We start from the raw sequence: 20,659 nt of genomic DNA, 5'->3' as shown, positions 1-20,659 counted from the left end.
CATTTTTTAAATTGGTAATTTATGCATACAATATTGTAATTTTTACGTAAGGTAAAAATCTACTGCCTAAGAATCACATTCAGAATAAAAAAAATAATAATTTAATTTTATATATATATATATATATATATATATATATATATATATATATATATATATATATATATATATATATATATATATATATAACACTAATATTTCAATTATTTATGTTTATATATATATAAACATAAATAAATATATAAATAAATAAACATAAATAAATATTTGAAATATTAGTGTTTTATATATATATATAAAAAACACTAATATTTCAATTATTTATTTATGTATTTTTTATTCCGAATGTGATTCTTATTGGCAGTACATTTTTACCTTACGTAAAAATTACAATATTGTACATCACACTGCCTCTGCCAGATTGCCTTCTTCCCAAAATGTATCCTGGTGCCATGCGTTCCCCAGGTAAGCGACGCACACACACCAGCCATCCACATTATGTAAAGATAACGTGATTCAACAGAACAGGCCTCTTTCCTCCATTGCTCCGTTGTGCAGTTCTGATGCTCACATGCTTCGCTCTTCCGGTGGTGGTCAGGGGTCAGCATGGGCACCCTGACTGGTCTGCGGCGTTGCAGCCCTATACGCAACAAACTGCGATGCACTGTGTATTCTGACACCTTTCTATCAGAACCAGCATTAACTTGAGCAATTTGAGCTACAGTAGCTCGTCAGTTTGATCGCACTACACGTGCATCAATGAGCCTTGGCCACCCATGACCCTGTCACGGTTCACGACTGTTCCTTCCTTGGAGCACTTTTGATAGATACTGTTGTGTCAAGTCATGATTACAAGCTATACTGAGCAGTTAAGCCTAAATTCATTCAGGGCACTCAAAGCACTCCCAAACTGCAGGGGGCAACCATGCAACCGGAGCTGTTGGAACCAACTTACAGGAAGTGCTCTGGGGGACCATATTAACTGTGCACCCACAAGGAGAGCATGTGCATGGCATTGAGATGCTTGGTAAAAGCTTGCTTGGTTCTCTTACTCATTCCTAAAAGGAGATACTAATGACCACAGCTCCTGATCATCCGAAGACGCAACTGGTAGGACAGAATAGGATGGAATGTGTTGAAATCTGTTAAATTCATGCTTTTATATTACGTTTGTTTGGTTGTAAAATACAATTTAAGTTAAATAGTGAATACTTAATGTGAACATAGTACTTGAAGGTTTAAACATGTGCATTGTTGAATTTAGATAAGTTAATCATGGTATTGATTGTTAACTAGTAAGAAATCCCAGGTTAATCTAAATGACTAAATGATTGTTTGGTTTGGTTTGTGGATTCAGTAACATTTATTTGTACTTATTTTGAGAAAGTGAAATTGAGATTTATTTGTAACTAATTCATGGTTTTGTCTGTGTATTTTAAAGGTTATCAACCTATTCTGTTCCATCCTTATGAGAATAAAAAATCATAAAGTGAACAGTTTTGAGTTGTCCTTTGCGTTCATCAAGGAAAAAGCAGTTTTCAAGTTTCTGCAGAGCTGTGGTCAGCCATAAAAAGCACACACAACTTGACAGTTGATAACCAGCGTGGCAGTGAGAACAAGGATCAAAGGCCTGAAGTCAAGCTGTCGACGCAAGGGAAGAATTAACTGTAAAACTCTTCACCATGGCAAAGGAAACTCTTGGGAAAACAGTCAAGCAACTGAAGCAAGAGCGGACCGTAGCTAAATCTCCTTTCACCAAGCAAGCAAACTACCTGAGCAAAGCTGCAGCAGAAATGATTAAGCATGAACTACAAGAGGAGTTCAGCAAGCTCAGTTCCCTGGCGAGGAATGTCAGCGATGCAAATGAGGACTACGCGGCTGGCCTACTGGCTGAAGCAGGAACTAAGGAAGAGGAAAAGGTCAAGCTTGACAAGCACCAGCAGGCTGATCTTGAAAGCATGATTGAAGAGTGCAACATGAAACTAGAGGACATCCGTGAGGCAGTCCGATTCAACCTCTGGTCAAGATATGGTAAAGAGGAGGTAGACTTTGCAACTCAAGAAGCGGAGAAAGCCTGTGACAGAGCCACAGAAATCCCCATCACTGCTATCAGCAGAGACGGCTATGAATTACAGCTGGAAAGAGCAAGGAAGCTAATCCATGATGCAAGTGAAAGCCTGAAAGACTGGGAAAAATGGATCCCACATGGTGAGACTGCAGACTTGAAAAGCAGAGTAAAAGATCTGAAAATATTCGGCAGCAACCTCGAGGCCAGAAGAGCAGAATTCCTCACCGCACAGAAAATTGCAGAAGAGGAAAGAAGACAGACAGAGCCTCAACCGACAGCAGTTCCACAACCAGTGGTGAGAATAAAGCCAACCAGTCTACCTAAATTCACTGGGTTTAGGAGGAATTTCCACAGATGGAGGAAAGACTGGGAGAGTCTGCAAAAGCAGGGAGAGCCGACTGGTTCAGTGGAAGTGAAGAAGTTTCAACTCCTTGACAGTGTGGACGAGAGAATATGTAGAGACCTGCGCCTGTCAACATACAACAGTGCTGAAGACATGTTTAGAGTACTCCAAAACAGGTATGGAAACAAACCAACAATTGCCTTGGAGATAATTGACGACCTGGAGAGGATCCCTCCTTTGAAGTCATACCAACCAAGGAAGGTAATTGACCTAATTCAAGCAGTGGAAAAGGCCCTGAATGACCTCACAGAGCTTGAAAGCATTGGAGCCATAAGGAATCCCCTTGTCATCAGATCCATAGAGAGTAAGCTGCCAGATAACATGAAGAGGGACTGGGTGACTTTCATGGTCAATCCAAGAAATGGAGTTACACCTGACAATCACTTCGACAGCCTTTTACATTTTTTAAAGACACAAGAGGACATTCTAGAGAGACTAGACCAGTTGGGTGTAAGTGAAAAACCTGAAAAGAAAGCTACGTACCCGGGGAAGCGGTATGCCTTCACAAGGTCCACAAGAAAGGGAGGATGCGTTGTGTGTGGAGATGAAAAGCACCGTGATAAGATCTTCTTTTGTAAGCAGTTCAAAGAGCTAAAGCCTGGTGAGAAGCTGAATGCTGTCGAAAGGCTGGGAGCATGCAGAAGATGCCTCAGATGTCATGGAGAGGATGATGAATGTACGGACACTTACCTGTGCAGAAACAGAGACTGCAGGCGAGGAAGCTCCTCGGATCACCATTTCTTTCTCTGCCTTAACGGAGGGGTCAAGGGGAAGGAACACATGAAAGTGGAAAAACCCAGCACCAGAAGGCAAACATTCACAGAGGAGCAAGAGAAATTAATATGTGATCTTACCCCAGACATGGCAGAAAAATTCAGAAAAGCTTTCACCAACATGGCTGCAAAATCACACTCCACTGGAAGAAGCCTTCCTGGAGTGATGGACTCAAGCACATGTGAATTACCAGTTATTCTTATGCTTCTCGAAGTAACCACCAACGCAGGGCAGAAAATTGGAACTCTCATTGACTTAGCTTCAGACACCAACTACATCACTCACATAGCTGCCAGGAGACTGAAGCTTCGAAGTGAAAAGATCACGCTCGTCGTCCATGGAGTTGGAGGCATGGCCATGAAGGTAAAGACCAAAAGATACTTACTCAAGGTAAGAGTCAAGACACCTAGAGGCACGGAGAGAGCTCATGAAATGATCTGTTATGGGTTGGATGAAATTGCAAAAGTTCACAGAGTAATCAATGCACAACAACTCAAGAAGTTTTTCCCTGATACCAACCTGGAAGATCTTCACAGACCAGAACATGTTGAGCTTCTCATAAGCCACCGTGAAGGAAGACTTGCTCCACAGAGAGTAAAGGTAGTAGGAGATCTTGTCCTGTGGGAAAGCCCTTTAGGAAAGATCGTTGGTGGAGCACATCCAGACCTCTGTGAAGTAGTGGGCATGGCCCTGCACAATTCTGAAACTCATTTTGCACGATCAATGAGAATCACAGCAGTGAAGTATCAAGAAATTGCTGAGATGCAAGAATCGAGAGCTGAAACCAGAACCACTGTTATGGGCAGAGAGTTCTTGGACTGGTGGAAGTGGGACAGCATTGGTGCAGCCTGCGAACCCATGTGTGGAGGATGTCGTTGTGGTAACTGTCAACCAGGAGGCAAAGACATGACTCTTAGTGAAGAAAGAGAGCTTGAGATAATCAGGCAAGGCCTCAGGTATGTGGAGTCAGATGAGCATAGTCAGGAGCCTCACTGGGACACAAAATACCCTTGGATTGAAGATCCAAGTTCCCTGCCCAACAACAGAAGCGCAGTGGAAGCCACGTTTCTGAGGACGGAAAAACAGCTCAAAAGAGAACCAGGTTGGCGTGCAGCATACACAACTCAAGTCCATGAGATGGTGGAAAGGAAGGCAGCAAAGAAACTCACTAGAAAGAACATTACTGACTGGAAAGGTCCAGTATGGTACATCAGTCACTTGATAGCACCAAACCCACACTCTGTAACAACACCTGTTCGACTGGTATGGAACAGCAGCCAGAGGTTTAGAGGAATCAGCATGAATGACCTTCTCCTGAAAGGACCTGATGTACTTAATCCCATTCGAGCAGTACTGCTAAGGTTCAGGAGAGGAATCCATGCTGCTATCGGCGACATCAAAAAGATGTATAATTCAGTGTGGCTTGAAGACCTGGAGATGCACCTCCATAGATTTCTCTGGAGAGACAGTGAAGATGGAGAAATTGAGGAATATGCCATCACCAGGGTCAATATTGGCGATCGACCAGCAGGGTGCATCGCACAACTAGCCATGAGAGAGACAGCGAAGTTGCCCATGTTCACTCATCTGAAAGAGGAACAGAGAGTCCTTGAAGAGGATTCCTATGTAGACGACATCCTTACATCCTACAATGACCTGGAAAAACTCGACGGGACAACCAAAAAAGAAGAAGAAATTCTGAAGGCAGGTGGATTCCTCCTCAAGCCGTGGGTCCGATCAGGCCAAAGTGGGAGGCAAACATCTGCATCAGAACATCCAGATGAAATCTTCATCCTCCCCAATCAACTAAGAGAAGGAGACAACAGAGCGCTTGGAGTTGGGTACTTGGTCGAAGCAGACAAACTGTACCTCATGACCTCAATAAACTTCTCAAAGAGAAAAAAGAAGATGAGGATCAGTCAAAATCTCGTTGGACAGGAAGGGAGAAGTAAAACTCCAAATCCACTGACTAGAAGACAACTGCTCAGCCAAGTAGCAAGTTTGTATGACCCAATAGGCCTTGCAACACCTGCCAAACAGAAAGGAGCCATTTTAGTCAGAAAAGCATTTCAAGAAACTGGAGGCAAAACTCTAACAAGAGACACGTGGGACACGCCTCTGTCTGAGAAACTTAGAGAAGAAGCCATCCACCTGTTTGAGGAATACACACGCCTCAACCAAATTACCTTCCATAGAAGCCTTACACCAGTCAAAAGGATTGGAGAACCCTGGGGAATAACATTCTCAGATGGGAGTGACCAGAGTTATGGAGCTGTGGCATACTTCAGATGGGAGACAGAGCAAGGCATCCTAGTCCGACTTGTTGAGTCCAAAGCCAAGCTTACACCACTTGACCAAAAGGGAGAACCAGTGAAGGCTGAGCTCTGTGGTGGTGTGTTCGCTGCAAGACTCAGGAAATACATTGAAAAGCACAGTCGGATGCAAGTAGAACGTTGGCTCCATCTGCTAGATAGTCAAACTGTGCTGGGTGCAATCCAAAGAGACAGTTATGGGTACCAGACCTTTTTTGCAAACAGAGTGGGAGAGATCCAGAAGTCCACATCAGTTGAGGACTGGAGATGGATTCCAGGTGAGCAAAACATTGCTGACCTCACAACAAGAGGAGCAACCCCAGAGGACCTCAAAGAGAACTCTGTGTGGCAAAATGGCCCAGAGTTTTTGAAACGACCTGTAGAGGATTGGCCGACAAAGTCAGCCAAAGAGGTCGCTGCAGATGCAAGAGAAGGTATAAACAAGCTCCAAAGAAAATGTTTTACAGCAGCACTGACCCGAGCACAGGTGGGGAAAAAGCCCCAACATGCTCCACATAGCACTACAATACCAAAATCTCCAACCTCTGACCAAAATAAAGACCTGCAAAGCAGCCCTAGCGGAAGCGGGCCCCAAATCCAAGTCCGGAGACTACCTTCTGGTTCTTCAGTGGGGAAGATCCTTAATATCAGTAAATTCAGCAGTTTAACCAAATTGATAAGAGTCACTGCCTGGGTGTGGAGAGCTGCCACAAAGTGGAAAGGAATGCTGGCCAAGACCACCACCACGAGCAAGCCGAAGAAGATTTCTTCAGCTCTTGAGATCAAGTCCAGAGTAAAGGAAGCTACACTTACCATCATAGAGTGTGAAGATGCACTCAGGGATCTCTTCCTTGCGGCTCAAAAGGAGGTAACCTTGCCAGACACCACACTCAGCAGGCTCGCTGTAGTCAAGGAGGAAAACACTGGACTTTTGCTTTGTGGAGGAAGATTCCAAATCTTTAATGAAGAAAAAACTGCAGTACCAATCTTGCCCTGCACATCATGGGTATCTACTCTTCTAGCTCAAGAAGCCCACAGGGCAAACCATGAAGATATCGCAGGCACACTACTCCGGATGAGAAGGAAAGCATGGGTGTTAAGAGGCCGGAAACTAGCTCAGAAGATTGTTGATAATTGTGTGACATGCAGGAAACTTAAGGCCCGAAGATGCCAACAGATCATGAGTGACCTTCCATCGGAGAGAATAACACCAGCCAATCCATTTGAGTACACAACAGTGGACTTATTTGGACCTTATGAAGTGAAGGATGAGGTGAGGAAAAAAGTGAAACTCAAGGTGTGGGGAATTGTCTTTTGCTGCATGGTGTCAAGAGCTATGCACACAGACCTTGTCAGTGACCAGTCAGCTGAAGGCTTCCTGTTAGCCTACCAAAGATTTACAGCACTGAGAGGGCATCCGAGGAAATTGTGGTCGGATCCTGGAAAAAACTTTGTTGGAGCCAGACCTGCCCTTGAAGAGCTCTACATGTTTCTGGACCGACTGGAGAAATCAAAGCTTGAAAACGAAGTTTCCAAACATGGCACAGAATGGAGCTGGAAGATTCATCCAGCAGACTCGCCTCACAGAAACGGAGCTGCTGAAGCTGCTGTCCGGACTGTGAAGAGGGCTTTACAAAATCTGGGAGGTAATGGAGTCTTCACATGGGGGGAATTTCAAACGTTCCTTTTTATGGCTTCCAACCTCGCCAATGAACGGCCTATTGATGCGAGGACTCAGAGCAGGGAGGACTGTGTAGAATACATAAGCCCAAATTCACTTCTTCTCGGTAGAACTGGACCCAGAGGAGATCCAGGAACCTTTGACTTTGAAGGCTACTCTTACAAGAGATTAAGAACCATCCAAACAGAAGTTGACAGGTTCTGGAGAAAATGGAGTCAGTTAGCCGGACCAAACCTGTTTGTCCGGACTAAGTGGCACACAGCTCACAGGAATGTGGCAATTGGAGATGTTGTCTGGATGGCTGACCAGAACGCCTTGAGAGGTCAGTTCAGGCTTGCCAGAGTCATTGACGTTAACACTGACAATAAAGGAATTGTTAGGGATGTACATCTCCGATCCTTCCCCAGCTACTCAGTCCCAACTGTGAAGCCCACTAAAAAGGTGAAAGAACATTCAATCAAGATACCTGCAACAGTTCTTCACAGGGATGTCAGACGGATAGTTGTCTTGCTTCCAGTAGAAGAGTAGCAACGTGATCAAATAGAGAGTAACTAAATTGAACATCACAGTACTGTGTGACCTCCTTGGGTTGAAGAACCAGGAGGTCAAGTGGGAGGTGTTGTGTCAAGTCATGATTACAAGCTATACTGAGCAGTTAAGCCTAAATTCATTCAGGGCACTCAAAGCACTCCCAAACTGCAGGGGGCAACCATGCAACCGGAGCTGTTGGAACCAACTTACAGGAAGTGCTCTGGGGGACCATATTAACTGTGCACCCACAAGGAGAGCATGTGCATGGCATTGAGATGCTTGGTAAAAGCTTGCTTGGTTCTCTTACTCATTCCTAAAAGGAGATACTAATGACCACAGCTCCTGATCATCCGAAGACGCAACTGGTAGGACAGAATAGGATGGAATGTGTTGAAATCTGTTAAATTCATGCTTTTATATTACGTTTGTTTGGTTGTAAAATACAATTTAAGTTAAATAGTGAATACTTAATGTGAACATAGTACTTGAAGGTTTAAACATGTGCATTGTTGAATTTAGATAAGTTAATCATGGTATTGATTGTTAACTAGTAAGAAATCCCAGGTTAATCTAAATGACTAAATGATTGTTTGGTTTGGTTTGTGGATTCAGTAACATTTATTTGTACTTATTTTGAGAAAGTGAAATTGAGATTTATTTGTAACTAATTCATGGTTTTGTCTGTGTATTTTAAAGGTTATCAACCTATTCTGTTCCATCCTTATGAGAATAAAAAATCATAAAGTGAACAGTTTTGAGTTGTCCTTTGCGTTCATCAAGGAAAAAGCAGTTTTCAAGTTTCTGCAGAGCTGTGGTCAGCCATAAAAAGCACACACAACTTGACAGATACTGACCACTGCAGACCGGGAACACCCCACAAGAGCTGCAGTTTTGGAGAGGCTCTGACCTAGACATCACAATTTGGCCCTTTCAAACTCGCTCAAAACCTTACATATGGCCATTTTTCCTGCTTCTAACAAATCAACTTTGAGGGCAAAATGTTCACTTGCTGCCTAATATATCCCCCCCACTAACAGGTGCCGTGATGAAGAAACAAAAATATGTTACCTGTGTAGAGACTGGTCTAATGTGTGTATGTATGTGCACACACTCATCAAACTGAAGGATTTGTTTATTGCAGTTTATGATATGGAAAATCATGAGACCCAGGCAGAGGAATGAAGCTAAAGTAAATACAAGCAATGAAGGTGTGTGACTGACTGACGCACGAGCTCCCAGCAGCCCTCGCAGCATGTGTACCTATTCAGAAGAGGGAGAACTGACACAACCATAAACCACTGAGAAAATAAAGACAGGAACGATGCTGCCATTTACACTGATAGTGATGGGGAACATTATCGCACACTATTAATTTCACACGTGATCTCAGAAGCTGTCCTGGTTTCACAGGCGCGATTAATCAAACATGCAACAAGGTGCTGTCCTGACAGCTGTGGAGTCTCAGACGCTTCCTGGGGTCAAAGGTCATGTTAAATCTGACTCCTGAGGAGGGGAAGTGGTTTATTAGGTGCCAGAGACAGTCATTGAACATAGTCCTTGCGTTGTGACATGTCCATGAAGTAGTAAATTTAGATACTACACTAAATACACATCAAGAAGTACAGTTTGTAGCAAACTCACATAGCCACACAAGCAAAGTAAGAGTGAAAAAACTAAAGAATAGCAACATCATTGTGTAAGTGGGATTTCAACAGAGCTTTTAATAAGACCTTCTGATCTTTAAAGCCTTCTCATATGCTCTAATTCCTCAAACCTAACTACTTCTGTGGGAACGGCAATTTGTTTCAGTTTAATCCGGTTTAAACTACTTGTTTTTGTTGTTCAGAATTAACTTTATGATCCAAACAAGTCACTTCAAAAGTAACAGGATCGTTTGTCAGATATGCAGCTACACATTAGTCCAGCATTTATATTTAGCTTTTAGCATTTAGCATTAGCATGATACAAGATCATGACCCAGTGAAAAATATATCCAATAGAGAAATCTCACTGAGGTAAACAATATGAGTCATTTAAATGATTCAGTTGATGTGCTTCGCATATTAGGCAGATTCTTTCAACTCAATTAAAAGCTCACAGGATGGGAAGATTATTCAGATTTTAAGTTGTTTATTTGTACAGTATATATATTAAAACATTTGAGGTGAGTACAATCAGTTTTTAAGAATACTTTAAGCTAGCAGGACACATTAAATTGATCAAAAGTAAAAAGTGAAGACATTTCTAATGTTTATTTATTTAAAAAAAAATTATATTTGAACTTTCTGTTCATCAAAGAATCGTGATGAAAAATGTATCACAGTTCACACAAACATATTAAGCAATACAACTGAAGACTGAAGTAATGATGCTGAAAATTCAGCTTTGATCACAGGAATAAACTACATTTTAAAATATATTACAATAGCAAGCAGTTATTTTAAATCGAAACACTATTTCACAATATTTCTGATTTTACTGTATTTTTGATCAAATAAATGTATATATATATATATATATATATATATATATATATATATATATATATATATATATATATATATATATATATATATATATATATACACACATATATTTATTTATTTAATGATTCAATAATACATGATTTATATATATATATATATATATATATATATATATATATATATATATATATAAATTAAAAATATGTATAAATAAATCTAAAAACATAAATATTTTTTTTTAATATACAATAATTCAAAATTGTTATATATAGTTAATATAGTTAATATATATAGTTATATATATATAAACCTTAAAGGGATCCAAGCTTTATAATGGCAGTGAATGGCAGCCAAAAAACTGCATCCATCCATTATAAAAGCACAAGGCTCCGGGGGGTTAAGACCTTCTGAAGCAAATCAATGTTTTGTTTTTAAAGAAAAATATCCATATTTTATACATTATAAAGTAAAATAGCTTTCGGCAGACCACCTTCTGTATTCAATTTATGAAGAGTGTAGCGCCTTTTGCAGTTCAAAATGCTTACGTGGTCCGCAAGATGCTAAATATTTAATTTTATAACATGATAAATATGGATTTTTTAATTTATTTTTTTTACACAAACGCTTCACTTCAAACAATTCAAATTTTGGGCTGCCCTTATTAAGCTTGGATTAGCCAGGATATTTTTTAAATATAATTCCAATTTGTATTTGTCTGAAAGAAAAATGTCATATACACCTAGGACGGCTTGAGGGAAATCATGCAAATCATGGGGACATTTTTATTTTTGGAACTAAGCCTTTAAACTTTACTTTCTTTAAAATATCTGATTTGGGGTTTCACTGAAGAAAAAAATCAGACAGGTCTGACATTAGTGGATGTAAATGACAGAATTTTCATTTTGGGTCAATAGTCCCTTTAAGGTAGGGTGAACCGAAACTGGGAGCTTTGTTCCGCGTCTTTCAAGGCGTAAGTGGTGTCCCGCATTTCAATTAGTTTTGTTTCCCTGAAATTACCACAATAAGAAATGTAATACTAAAAACGCAATTGCTGTTTAAAAATCCATTTGCGCAGCAGTCGTGTTCTAGCTAGAGCGAGAAAATGTAAAAAACCAAACACACTGAATAAAAAATGCAGGTCTTCAAATTGAAAATTTTCTAGTGATCTCATCAAAAATGTTCAGTTGGCCAAATTGAATTTCTATGAATTCATGCAATTTAAATCACAGAAATTAAAATTGGCCAAATTAATTTTTTAGATGTGATCAGTCACTAGAAAATTTTCAATTGGAGACCTGAATTAAAACAAAAAAAAGTGCAACACATTCGTAGAGAGGGACTTTTTTCTGCTGATGATGACTGGACTGAGCAAAGGAATCAATGTGGACCTCATCAAGAGTTGGTAAATACAGCTACACCAGTCTAGACAGATACTGGATAAAAACATCCTGCTCAAAACTGCCAGATCCAACAAAAAAGTTGCATTTAAAGGTTGCATAGTCTAATAAAGGGAAACATACTAGTCACTGCATAAGGACATTTAGTTTAGTATAAAATATGATTTTTACCTTCAAGCCTGTTATTCACTTCAATAGGTCCTGTAAAGTAAATTACATTTTAACACTAAAACCTGCACAAATTGAGCGCCAGTCACAATTAACAAAGCATTGGGGATTTAAAACGTTATTATCCGTTAAGGTGCAAATGAAACATGAGCTCATACGGTTGAGGAATAATCCCGTGTCATTCCCAGCAGCTATTGATTGGCCATATAAGTTCTTGGCAGTTAGTTTAGCTTAGCTTAGCCAGTGTGTTAAGCTAGAATTTAGCGCAGCGTCTGTTTGAGGCATTTGGAGTAGCAGATGGTGTGACAGTCAGGCTGAATGGTGTAGATTTCTTTAAATCCAGAGCAGCTAGAGCCAGTTAATCATTCCGACTGACTGGACTAACAGTGGAGCAGCAACAGAGAAGATCATAAAAGATGTCTTAGTGGCCAGACATGATCTATACAATCAATAATATCATCCTAAATTAATCAGACAAGAGCAGGCTGATGTTTCTTGAGCAGCAAATCCTCATATCAGAATGACTTCTGAAGGATCGTGTGACACTGAAGACTGGAGTAAAGGGAATAAGGAAACAGGAATAAATTACTGTACATTTATATAGTTATTTTAACACTGAAAAAAGTCTTCTTACTTAGTAATTTTGTCTTGTTTCTAGTCTAAATATCTACAATGTCTTAAATCAAGATGCTTTTACTAGATAAGTAAAATGACATTAGATATGTTTTTTTCTTTTCTTGAAAATAAAATCACAATTAATTGAGCTTTTCCTTAAAACAAGCACAATGATCTGCCAATGGTGAGAAAATTTTCTTCTCAAACAAGCCAAAAAGGCTTGTTTCTGATCGAAATCTTGTTTCTGTCCCAAAAAGAAATACGATTTTTTGTCTCTATTTATTATATATTAATATAGATAATATATTTGATCTTTTCCTTATCTAGTAAATACATCTTGATTTAAACATTTTTTAGATATTTGGATATTTGCCTTTTCCATGAAAGGGTGAACATGGTCTGCAACAATGCTTAGGTAGGTGGTGTGTGTCAAAGTAACATCCACATGGATGGCAGGACCCAAGGTGTCCCAGCAGAACATTGCTCAAAGAATCACACTGCCTCCGCCGGATTGCCTTCTTCCCATAGTGCATCCTGGTGCCATGTGTTCCCCAGGTTAGTGACACACACACACCCGGGCATCCAAGTGATGAAAAAGAAAACCAGGCCACCTTCTTCCACTGCTCCGTGGTCTAGTTCTGATGCTCACATGCCCACTGTTGGCGCTTCCGGCGGTGGACAGGGGTCAGCATGGGCACCCTGACTGGTCTGCGGCTATGCAGCCCCATATGCAACAAACAGCAATGCACTGTGTATTCTGACACCTTTCTATCAGAACCAGCATTAACTTGAGCAATTTGAGCTACAGTAGACCACATGGGCCAGCCTTCGCTCCCCACGTACATCAATGAGCCATGACCCTGTCGCCGGTTCACAACTGTTCCTTCCTTGGAGCACTTCTCCACAACTACTGACCACTGCAGACCGGGAACACCCCACAAGAGCGATGGGAGAAACTAATGGAAAAACTAATGTCGCTGCAAACGTGGATGTTGCACTTGTAAAGAGTTACCAGAAAAACAAACTGTGGTCACTTTACATATCCATCAAGTGACCTCTTCCTGTCTAAATGGACAGTTTTCAGGCAAAACCTTGATGTGACTAGATAACTAACACTAACCCCATAAACCAGCCTGGACTTACATATCAATTCATGCTGGTCTAAGTCAGTGTTTTTGACATTACAGGACGTCTATGAGTTTAACTGCAGCAACTGAAATCAGGAGAAACTTTGCTGAGCTTCACTGACAAACACACTTCCCTAAAAAAAGGAGTTTGATCCCTCATACAATGAAATGCACATTGAACACCCATACAAGAGATCAGGGTGTGTTGAGAGTCTGTGTCTGTCCTCTCATATCATTTATTCTGTCATCTACACCTATTTTCCTCATTCCATGTGTAATCTCTCTTCCTGCCAGTCCTATACAGACATTCTTTCCTTTTTGTACAAGGCTTCCTTTGTTGTATAACTTTTTCTTCTGTCTTTACCTATAGTATTTTCTTTGTCTTCATAGTATTTTTTTCTCTCTTTTTCTTTTCCTCTTTTTAGTCTACATCTCCTGCACACTGACAGACGGGATCAAGATGCAACGATTACTAGGAATTAAACCCCTTGCTTTCACAGAGTACAACACAACACAATATAGTCCAATCATAAACAAATGGTTATAATTTAAAAAAATAAATAAAATAAAATAAAGGTTGCCGAATTATACAAATGAACAGTGCTCTATAGTAAGAAACAATAAAAGCTCTCTATCCATGTCCAGGCTTTACAACATGAAGATCCTGCAGGAAGTCCATATACTGATACTTAATTTTAAAAATAAACACATGTTTATTTCCTTTTAGAAATATTTTGTATCATTTAAAAAACATTGCTATATGTTTTAGGTACATATAAAAACATATTCAATTAAATTAATGTAATATATTTCAGTTTGATAATGGTTTTTAATGAATATTTTGAACTAAATTTCACCATTTAACTATTTTTATTTTTGAAAGTCCTGCCCATGCTTTGTGTGTGTGTGTGTGTGTGTGTGTGTGTGTTCACATAGCAGGTGTCAAAACCTTTACCAAGTTTTAAGGTTCAAGTAAAAAAAAAAAAAATATTAGTCAAAAATGACTAAAGAGCTTTTATAAATAACGTATTAATTATGCATGCATTGTAAGGTATCATTAATAATTGGAAACCTGATGTATTAAGATCCGGGGGGGGGGGGGGGGGTAAATTTAAAGATAAAGGTAAAATGTACATCATTTGTCTTCCAGGAAACATGCAAGTATCTTCTTTTGCTTATGAAGGGGAGTACTAAATAATAACTTAAAAAAATTTGGACATCTTCACCCTGTTAAAAAGTTTTCACCCCTCGGCACTTACTGTATTGTGTTTACTTCTGGAGCTTGTTTCTACCTTTTTTAATAGTTGTGTCTGAGTCCCTCAGTGTAAACAGATGGATATTAAAATCATACAGTCACTGCTAGAAAGGGTTAAAAAATGCAAAAGATGCTGGAAAACTGAAGAATTTGCAGGACCTGGAGGATTTTTGGGGAAAACATTGGGCAGTTTAACAGCTCAGGACAAACAAGGGACTCATGGAATTATCAAGGGAATGACACACAGTATTAAAGGTGCTGGACGTAAGAATAACAGCTAGTGGTTGAAAGTGGTACTGCAGTCCAAATTCTAAATATTGTTTGCCCCGCCCCTTCTACTCAGAATCTACGATCACGCGGGTTGCCAGTTTAAGGACAGGGAACAGGAACGACCGCAATTGACAATGGAAGGTGATGAGACTAGTTGAGGAGAAGGTGAGGAGATTAGTTGATTTAGCTGCGTTTGAACGCGCTTCCATTCATGGAGATTTTTAGATGGATGCCGAGGCTTTTTAGTTAGGTAGAATCTGTGATCTTTGACCCAGTGTGTTTGACGGCTTCCATGGCAGCTTATTGATGTTTTCTGCCAAGCGACAACCTGTGGTGTCGAAATCCTACAACTACTGGCAACGTGCATCATCACACAGACCCCAACAAAAACAGACATTCCGACACAGAACACACATTTCAAAGTAAAATATGTGAAGCATGTTTCCTAAATATCTGCAAAAATGTGATGGTATAGTACAGTATAAAACTTACATACAGCACCTTTAAGGATGAAGAGTATGTAAACTTTTTAACGGGTTCATTTTTTATAAATTCAGCGATTTGTTTTGTCTTGTGGAGTATAACATCTTTTATGTAAAATATCTTATTTAGGACAGTACTAAATAAAAATAACTCAATTTGTATGATCCATCTTATCGTGTTAAAATTATTTACATTTTCACGGATTCTGCAAAGATTTTTTTCTTGCAACTGTACGTAGAAAAACTAGCCTGACGAGCCAGACCCACATCAAGATGTTTGGTCTGGAAACTCACCATTGACAGCTCAATCCGAGGGGCGGGATAAACGGTTGTCTTTCAAACTCCCTCTGCACGCGATAGGATAGCGCTACACCAACCAGAGCAACGAAGGTGAAACAGAGCTTGTTGATAGATTAAACATTCGCCGTATCCGGTCGGCAAAACTCCGAACACATCTTCCCTTTTTAAGAATGACTTCAGTCCCGTTCTTTGTTCTTTTCTCAGAGAAAAGCTTAACTCCAAGTCTTCCAGAGTCGCGGTCAAAGCTGATTCGAAAGACCGCCGTTCGCCAGTTTCTGTGTTTACTAGAAGCACGCAAGCGCAACTCAGCCATCATTATGTTAAGCCCCACCCACAACTCTATACACAATGTGATTGGCCTGACCAAAGTTAGGTTTTTATTGCTCAAAACTGTATTGAGAGTTGCTAGACGACACTCACGGCAGACTAGATTTGCTGCCGCTAGGGTGAGTCTAGATTTCCAGGCTATAGAAAAAAAGAAATGTCTTTAAAATATAAAGTAAAACTAAATTGTAATCCTAAATGTGGCTAAAATGTATGGCTGAAAGAAATAATCGCCTAGAATTTGGTTGGTTCTACATGTAAAACTCCAATAAACAGAAGTAAATCTCTTTCTGTCACACAATACAGTGGCATGATGGCAAAATTAATTTAGAAACTGGGTCAACTCTTGTTAAGCATAATTAAATAATGTATGATAACATTAAATGATTATACAGTGAGGATTATCCAGATTATACATTATCCATTAAGCATAGGTTTATAAGGGGTCATAAAAGAGTGACAATCCCTGATCTAACAGATAAGTGAAACAATAAAACGCTTTTACAATACTTTGGTCATCTTACACAGAAATTGTGGAAAAAGCCAGGAATTTCACACAATTCAGAACTTGTCACTTAGACAGTCAGTGAATATTTGTGAGACAAGCCAAAACGCAGTGACAACAGCAGCCAAACGAGTCAGTGAAATGAACTTCTAAATGTCTAAACACATGTCTGGAGGTGACAGCTGGACGACAACAAGCTCCATAACTGTATGACAAGTTTAACTGGCAAAGGCAAGAAACACAGGAAACTAATGCACGACATCAAGCTGAGACAATCAGGAGTTCTTAAGGTTATATATATATTATTAAATATATTATATATTTTTCTTTTCTTTTTATATATATATTATTAAATATATTATATATTTTTCTTTTTAATATATATTATTAAATATATTATATATTTTTCATTTTTTTAAATATATATTATTAAATATATTATATATTTTTCTTTTTTAATATATATTATTAAATATATTATATGTGTTTCTTTTTTAATATATATTATTAAATATATTATATATTTTTCTTTTTTTTATATATATTATTAAATATATTATATATGTTTCTTTTTAATATATATTATTAAATATATTATATATTTTTCTTTTTTAATATATATTATTAAATATATTATATGTTTATTTTTTAATATATATTTTTACATAGGTCCATAGGTCCCCCATATATATATATATATATATATATATAGAATGGTATGTTTTTTTTTTTTTTAAATGTCCCTGCCTAGAAGGTCTGGTAATATCAAGGTCATCCGATTCAAAAACAAAGATGTTACAATATGAAACGTTTTCCTTTGTAATAATATACTCAATATACTCAAGTGAATCAGGCAATAAGTTCAGGATAAGCTCAGTTTTAAGAAAGTAAAGTGTTCATTTAGCATTCACGTTGATGGAGGAACTGTTCTCAGCGTCTGCCTCCAGAACCTCAAGTACTCATATGAGATCAGTGCTGAGCTCCTGATACATAAATCCTTCAATTTCAGAACACGTGGCGGGCGTATCGCTATAGAAAGCCAGCAGACTCAGGGCCACGTCTGTCCGTCATTCACAGGCGAGAGATGACCTCACTCTCAAGGAGAAAAAAAGAGATATAAGAAGTGAAGGCGAGCATATCGCCACAACGGGCATTCCATTGTGACTTTGCATTTTTCACTTATAAAAGAAACTAAGAAAGTTCCTCTCTCGACACCTGCACAGGTGAGACAGCAGCAGGAAGATGGTGTCGGTGCTTTCAGACAGTCAATGGATGGGAAAGAGCAGTCACATAGCTCAACAGGTGACAACTATAGCACTTATGTAATGCTATCGTATGCACAGACAGATAAGCCTGCACAGGTTCAGGTTAGGATTCAGGAAAAATCTAATTTTTCCTATGAAATCCCTGCTAGCTTAATTCAGGTGTGGTGAGATCACTTGACCACTTTAGATTCTGAAATACCGATACAAACTTGCACTAATTTTAAGTAGCCTAAAATTGTGTCATCAAGGATTTTTTGCGGTGTAGTTATCGTTCAGGGGACCTTTAAAGAGGCCGACTTAAAGCTACACCATGTAACTTTTCCGTCCGCTAGAGGGCGCCTATTATAAAACAAAGATGTAGTTTGATGATGCCACGTTTGAGCTCAGAATCTTGGGACAATTTTCCCCTCACAGCCGGTGGGAAAGTATCAGGATAAGACTCATATTCATCGATGCGATTATTAACGTTACTGTAGTAGCAGAGCAGGACCGCGTGTTGAGGAGCTGAGCAAGGCCACTAGAGCGACTGTTACACAAAAACACGAGCAGGGGGCATTTTATTATGAAGGGACAGTCGCCGGCGCTATTTCCCGCTTTTCCGGTCATGAGTATGAGGTAACATAGCTATGTTTATCATATTAGATACATTTAAATGTGTTTAAAATGATGTTATGACCTTACTCTGTGCGTTTCGCTCGGCGGCTGCTGTGACACTTAATCACACTGCTAAAAGTAAAGCGTTTCTGCAGAATAAAAAAATAAGGGTAATGCAGATATGACGCAACTGACAGGCGACTGCCTCAGACGTTCCGGTTCCTTGGTTAAAATAGCAATTTTCAAATAGTTGAAAACATTTGGTATATTGTAAGAACTCAACTGAAGAAAATATATAAAACCTAGTGGCCTAGTGGTTTTTGGATATTTTACTGCAAACATTCGACATAGTGCTCCTTTAAAGCAGCGTGACTTGGCAGTAACATTAGAAGGAACAGGATGAACTACATCAATTATTAGAGGGAGTGAGACAGAGCGAGAGAGGAGAGATTAAAGGGTTAGTTCATCCAAAAATATAAATTATGATTTACTCACCCTCAAGCCATCCTAGGTGTATATGACTGTCTTCTTTTAGAGAAACACAGTTATGTTAAAATACATCTCCATCATATAAGTCAAGCGAAGCCATGTGTTTTTATATAAATATACATTTTTATAACTTTTTTTTTTATCACTGGTTTCCATTAACGGCCATACGCAATTCCCGGTGGAAGAGTGACCTCTGACCTGATGCATGACGTACTGATGGACGCTGAGGCGCAGAGGATAGAGCAACACTAAACACCATTCACAAGTCTTTAAAGGATCTTTAAAGAGAAATGTGGGAGGAGCTTGAGTTTGTTTCCCAGCACTGGGAAAGTGCACTTCGTTTGAACTGCTTGAGGCGTCTACTCTCACCTAAGCTTACGCTACTCCTACACATCATTACATCTCACATCATGCGTCAGGTCAGAGCAGAGGTCAGTCTTCTGCCAAAACTAGACTCTCTTATGAACGCGCGTACGGCCATTACCGGAAGCCAGTGATTACAGTTTATAAAGTGGATAATTATGGATATTTTTCTTACGAAAACACATGGCTTCGCTTCAGAAGGCCTTTAATAACCCCCTGGAGCTGTATGGATCACTTTTATGATGGATGGATGTGCTTTTTTGGGTTAAAAAAATCAAAGGTATCATTCATTCCCATTATAAAGCTAGGATATAAAAAAAAATTATTTAAAAAAACTGATATCTGAAGTCAACTGAAACTTAAACTGAAGTCATATACACCTAGGATGTCTTGAGGTTGAGTAAATAATGGGATAATTTTCATTTTTGGGTGAACTATCCCTTAAAGTGTATGTGTGAATTACTTGCGTCTGTGCGTCTCTCAAAGGTGTTTGGCAATGTCGTCTCTACTAATAGTGAAACCGTAAGTTTAACTGCTTCAAGAACAGCGCCGTTATTACCTGGCTAGTGAGAAATGTCATGTAGCTTTTAAGTTGCTAAACTATTTTACTGATAAAATCATCAGAGCAGTCACTGACAACACGTTTGTGTTTGAGTGTGTCCGTACTCTGTGTGTGTGTGTGTGTGTGTGTGTGTGTGTGTTTGTGTGTGTGTGTGAGAGAGAGAGAGCTGGAAAAAGAGATATGCTTTCCGTACATAACAAAACGTAATTTTGTGGCAAAAACATAAATAATTTGTCATTTTCATCCTATTGTTTACTTTATTTATTTGCTTGGTCGGTTGTTGTGCGATTTGGTTCTTTTGCTGTTATCGGCTGTAAAGACCTTTGAAATAACTGAAATCATTTGGCGAAGTGATATGGAACTGTAACGCGGTCAAGACCTGCCTGGAACTACTTTAGTCGTGCGTTTCCCTGGAAATAATTGCACACCTTAGAACACTCGTCAACCAATCAGATTCAACCATTTAACAGCCCTATATGGTAAGCCTTATGTAGCCCCGCCCCTTTTCAGCGCCACACTCGTGTTCTGTCTTCTGGTTGTATTTCCACAGCATAAAAGTAAGATCTTATGAATGAACTGTTTGTTTTAAAATCTTCTGTCTACTGATATTTGTTATGACATCCGCTTCAAACATTGAAATGCTCATAACTTTTTTTTACTATTAGAAATATACAGAGCTTCCGCAAAC

At 39.2% G+C, this 20,659-nt stretch overlaps 2 protein-coding genes and 1 long non-coding RNA gene across 3 annotated transcripts in view; 2 read left to right on the top strand and 1 right to left on the bottom strand.

The window, feature by feature from the left end:
- Positions 1–20,659, bottom strand: part of slc4a4b (solute carrier family 4 member 4b) — a 68,607-nt gene that overhangs the window by 45,819 nt on the left and 2,129 nt on the right. The window lies entirely within an intron of this gene.
- On the top strand, positions 845–7,766 carry LOC137047009 (uncharacterized). The gene is made up of 2 exons (XM_067424540.1): positions 845–1,110; positions 1,442–7,766. Exon 2 carries the CDS (start codon positions 1,683–1,685, stop codon positions 7,764–7,766), a length of 6,084 nt encoding a protein of 2,027 aa, XP_067280641.1. The 5' UTR covers positions 845–1,110; positions 1,442–1,682.
- Positions 7,782–8,518, top strand: LOC137046582 (uncharacterized). The gene is made up of 2 exons (XR_010899009.1): positions 7,782–8,134; positions 8,466–8,518. It is a non-coding gene; the product is annotated as an uncharacterized lncRNA (long non-coding RNA).

This window comes from Pseudorasbora parva, chromosome 18, assembly GCF_024679245.1.
Source record: "Pseudorasbora parva isolate DD20220531a chromosome 18, ASM2467924v1, whole genome shotgun sequence".
In the NCBI taxonomy this organism is placed as follows: Eukaryota; Metazoa; Chordata; class Actinopteri; order Cypriniformes; family Gobionidae; genus Pseudorasbora; species Pseudorasbora parva.
This window is presented reverse-complemented; position numbering and strand designations above follow the sequence as displayed.

Coding starts and splice junctions, on each gene's coding strand:
- LOC137047009 (XM_067424540.1), top strand. CDS start 1,683: ATGGCAAAGGAAACTCTTGGGAAAACAGTCAAGCAACTGAAGCAAGAG.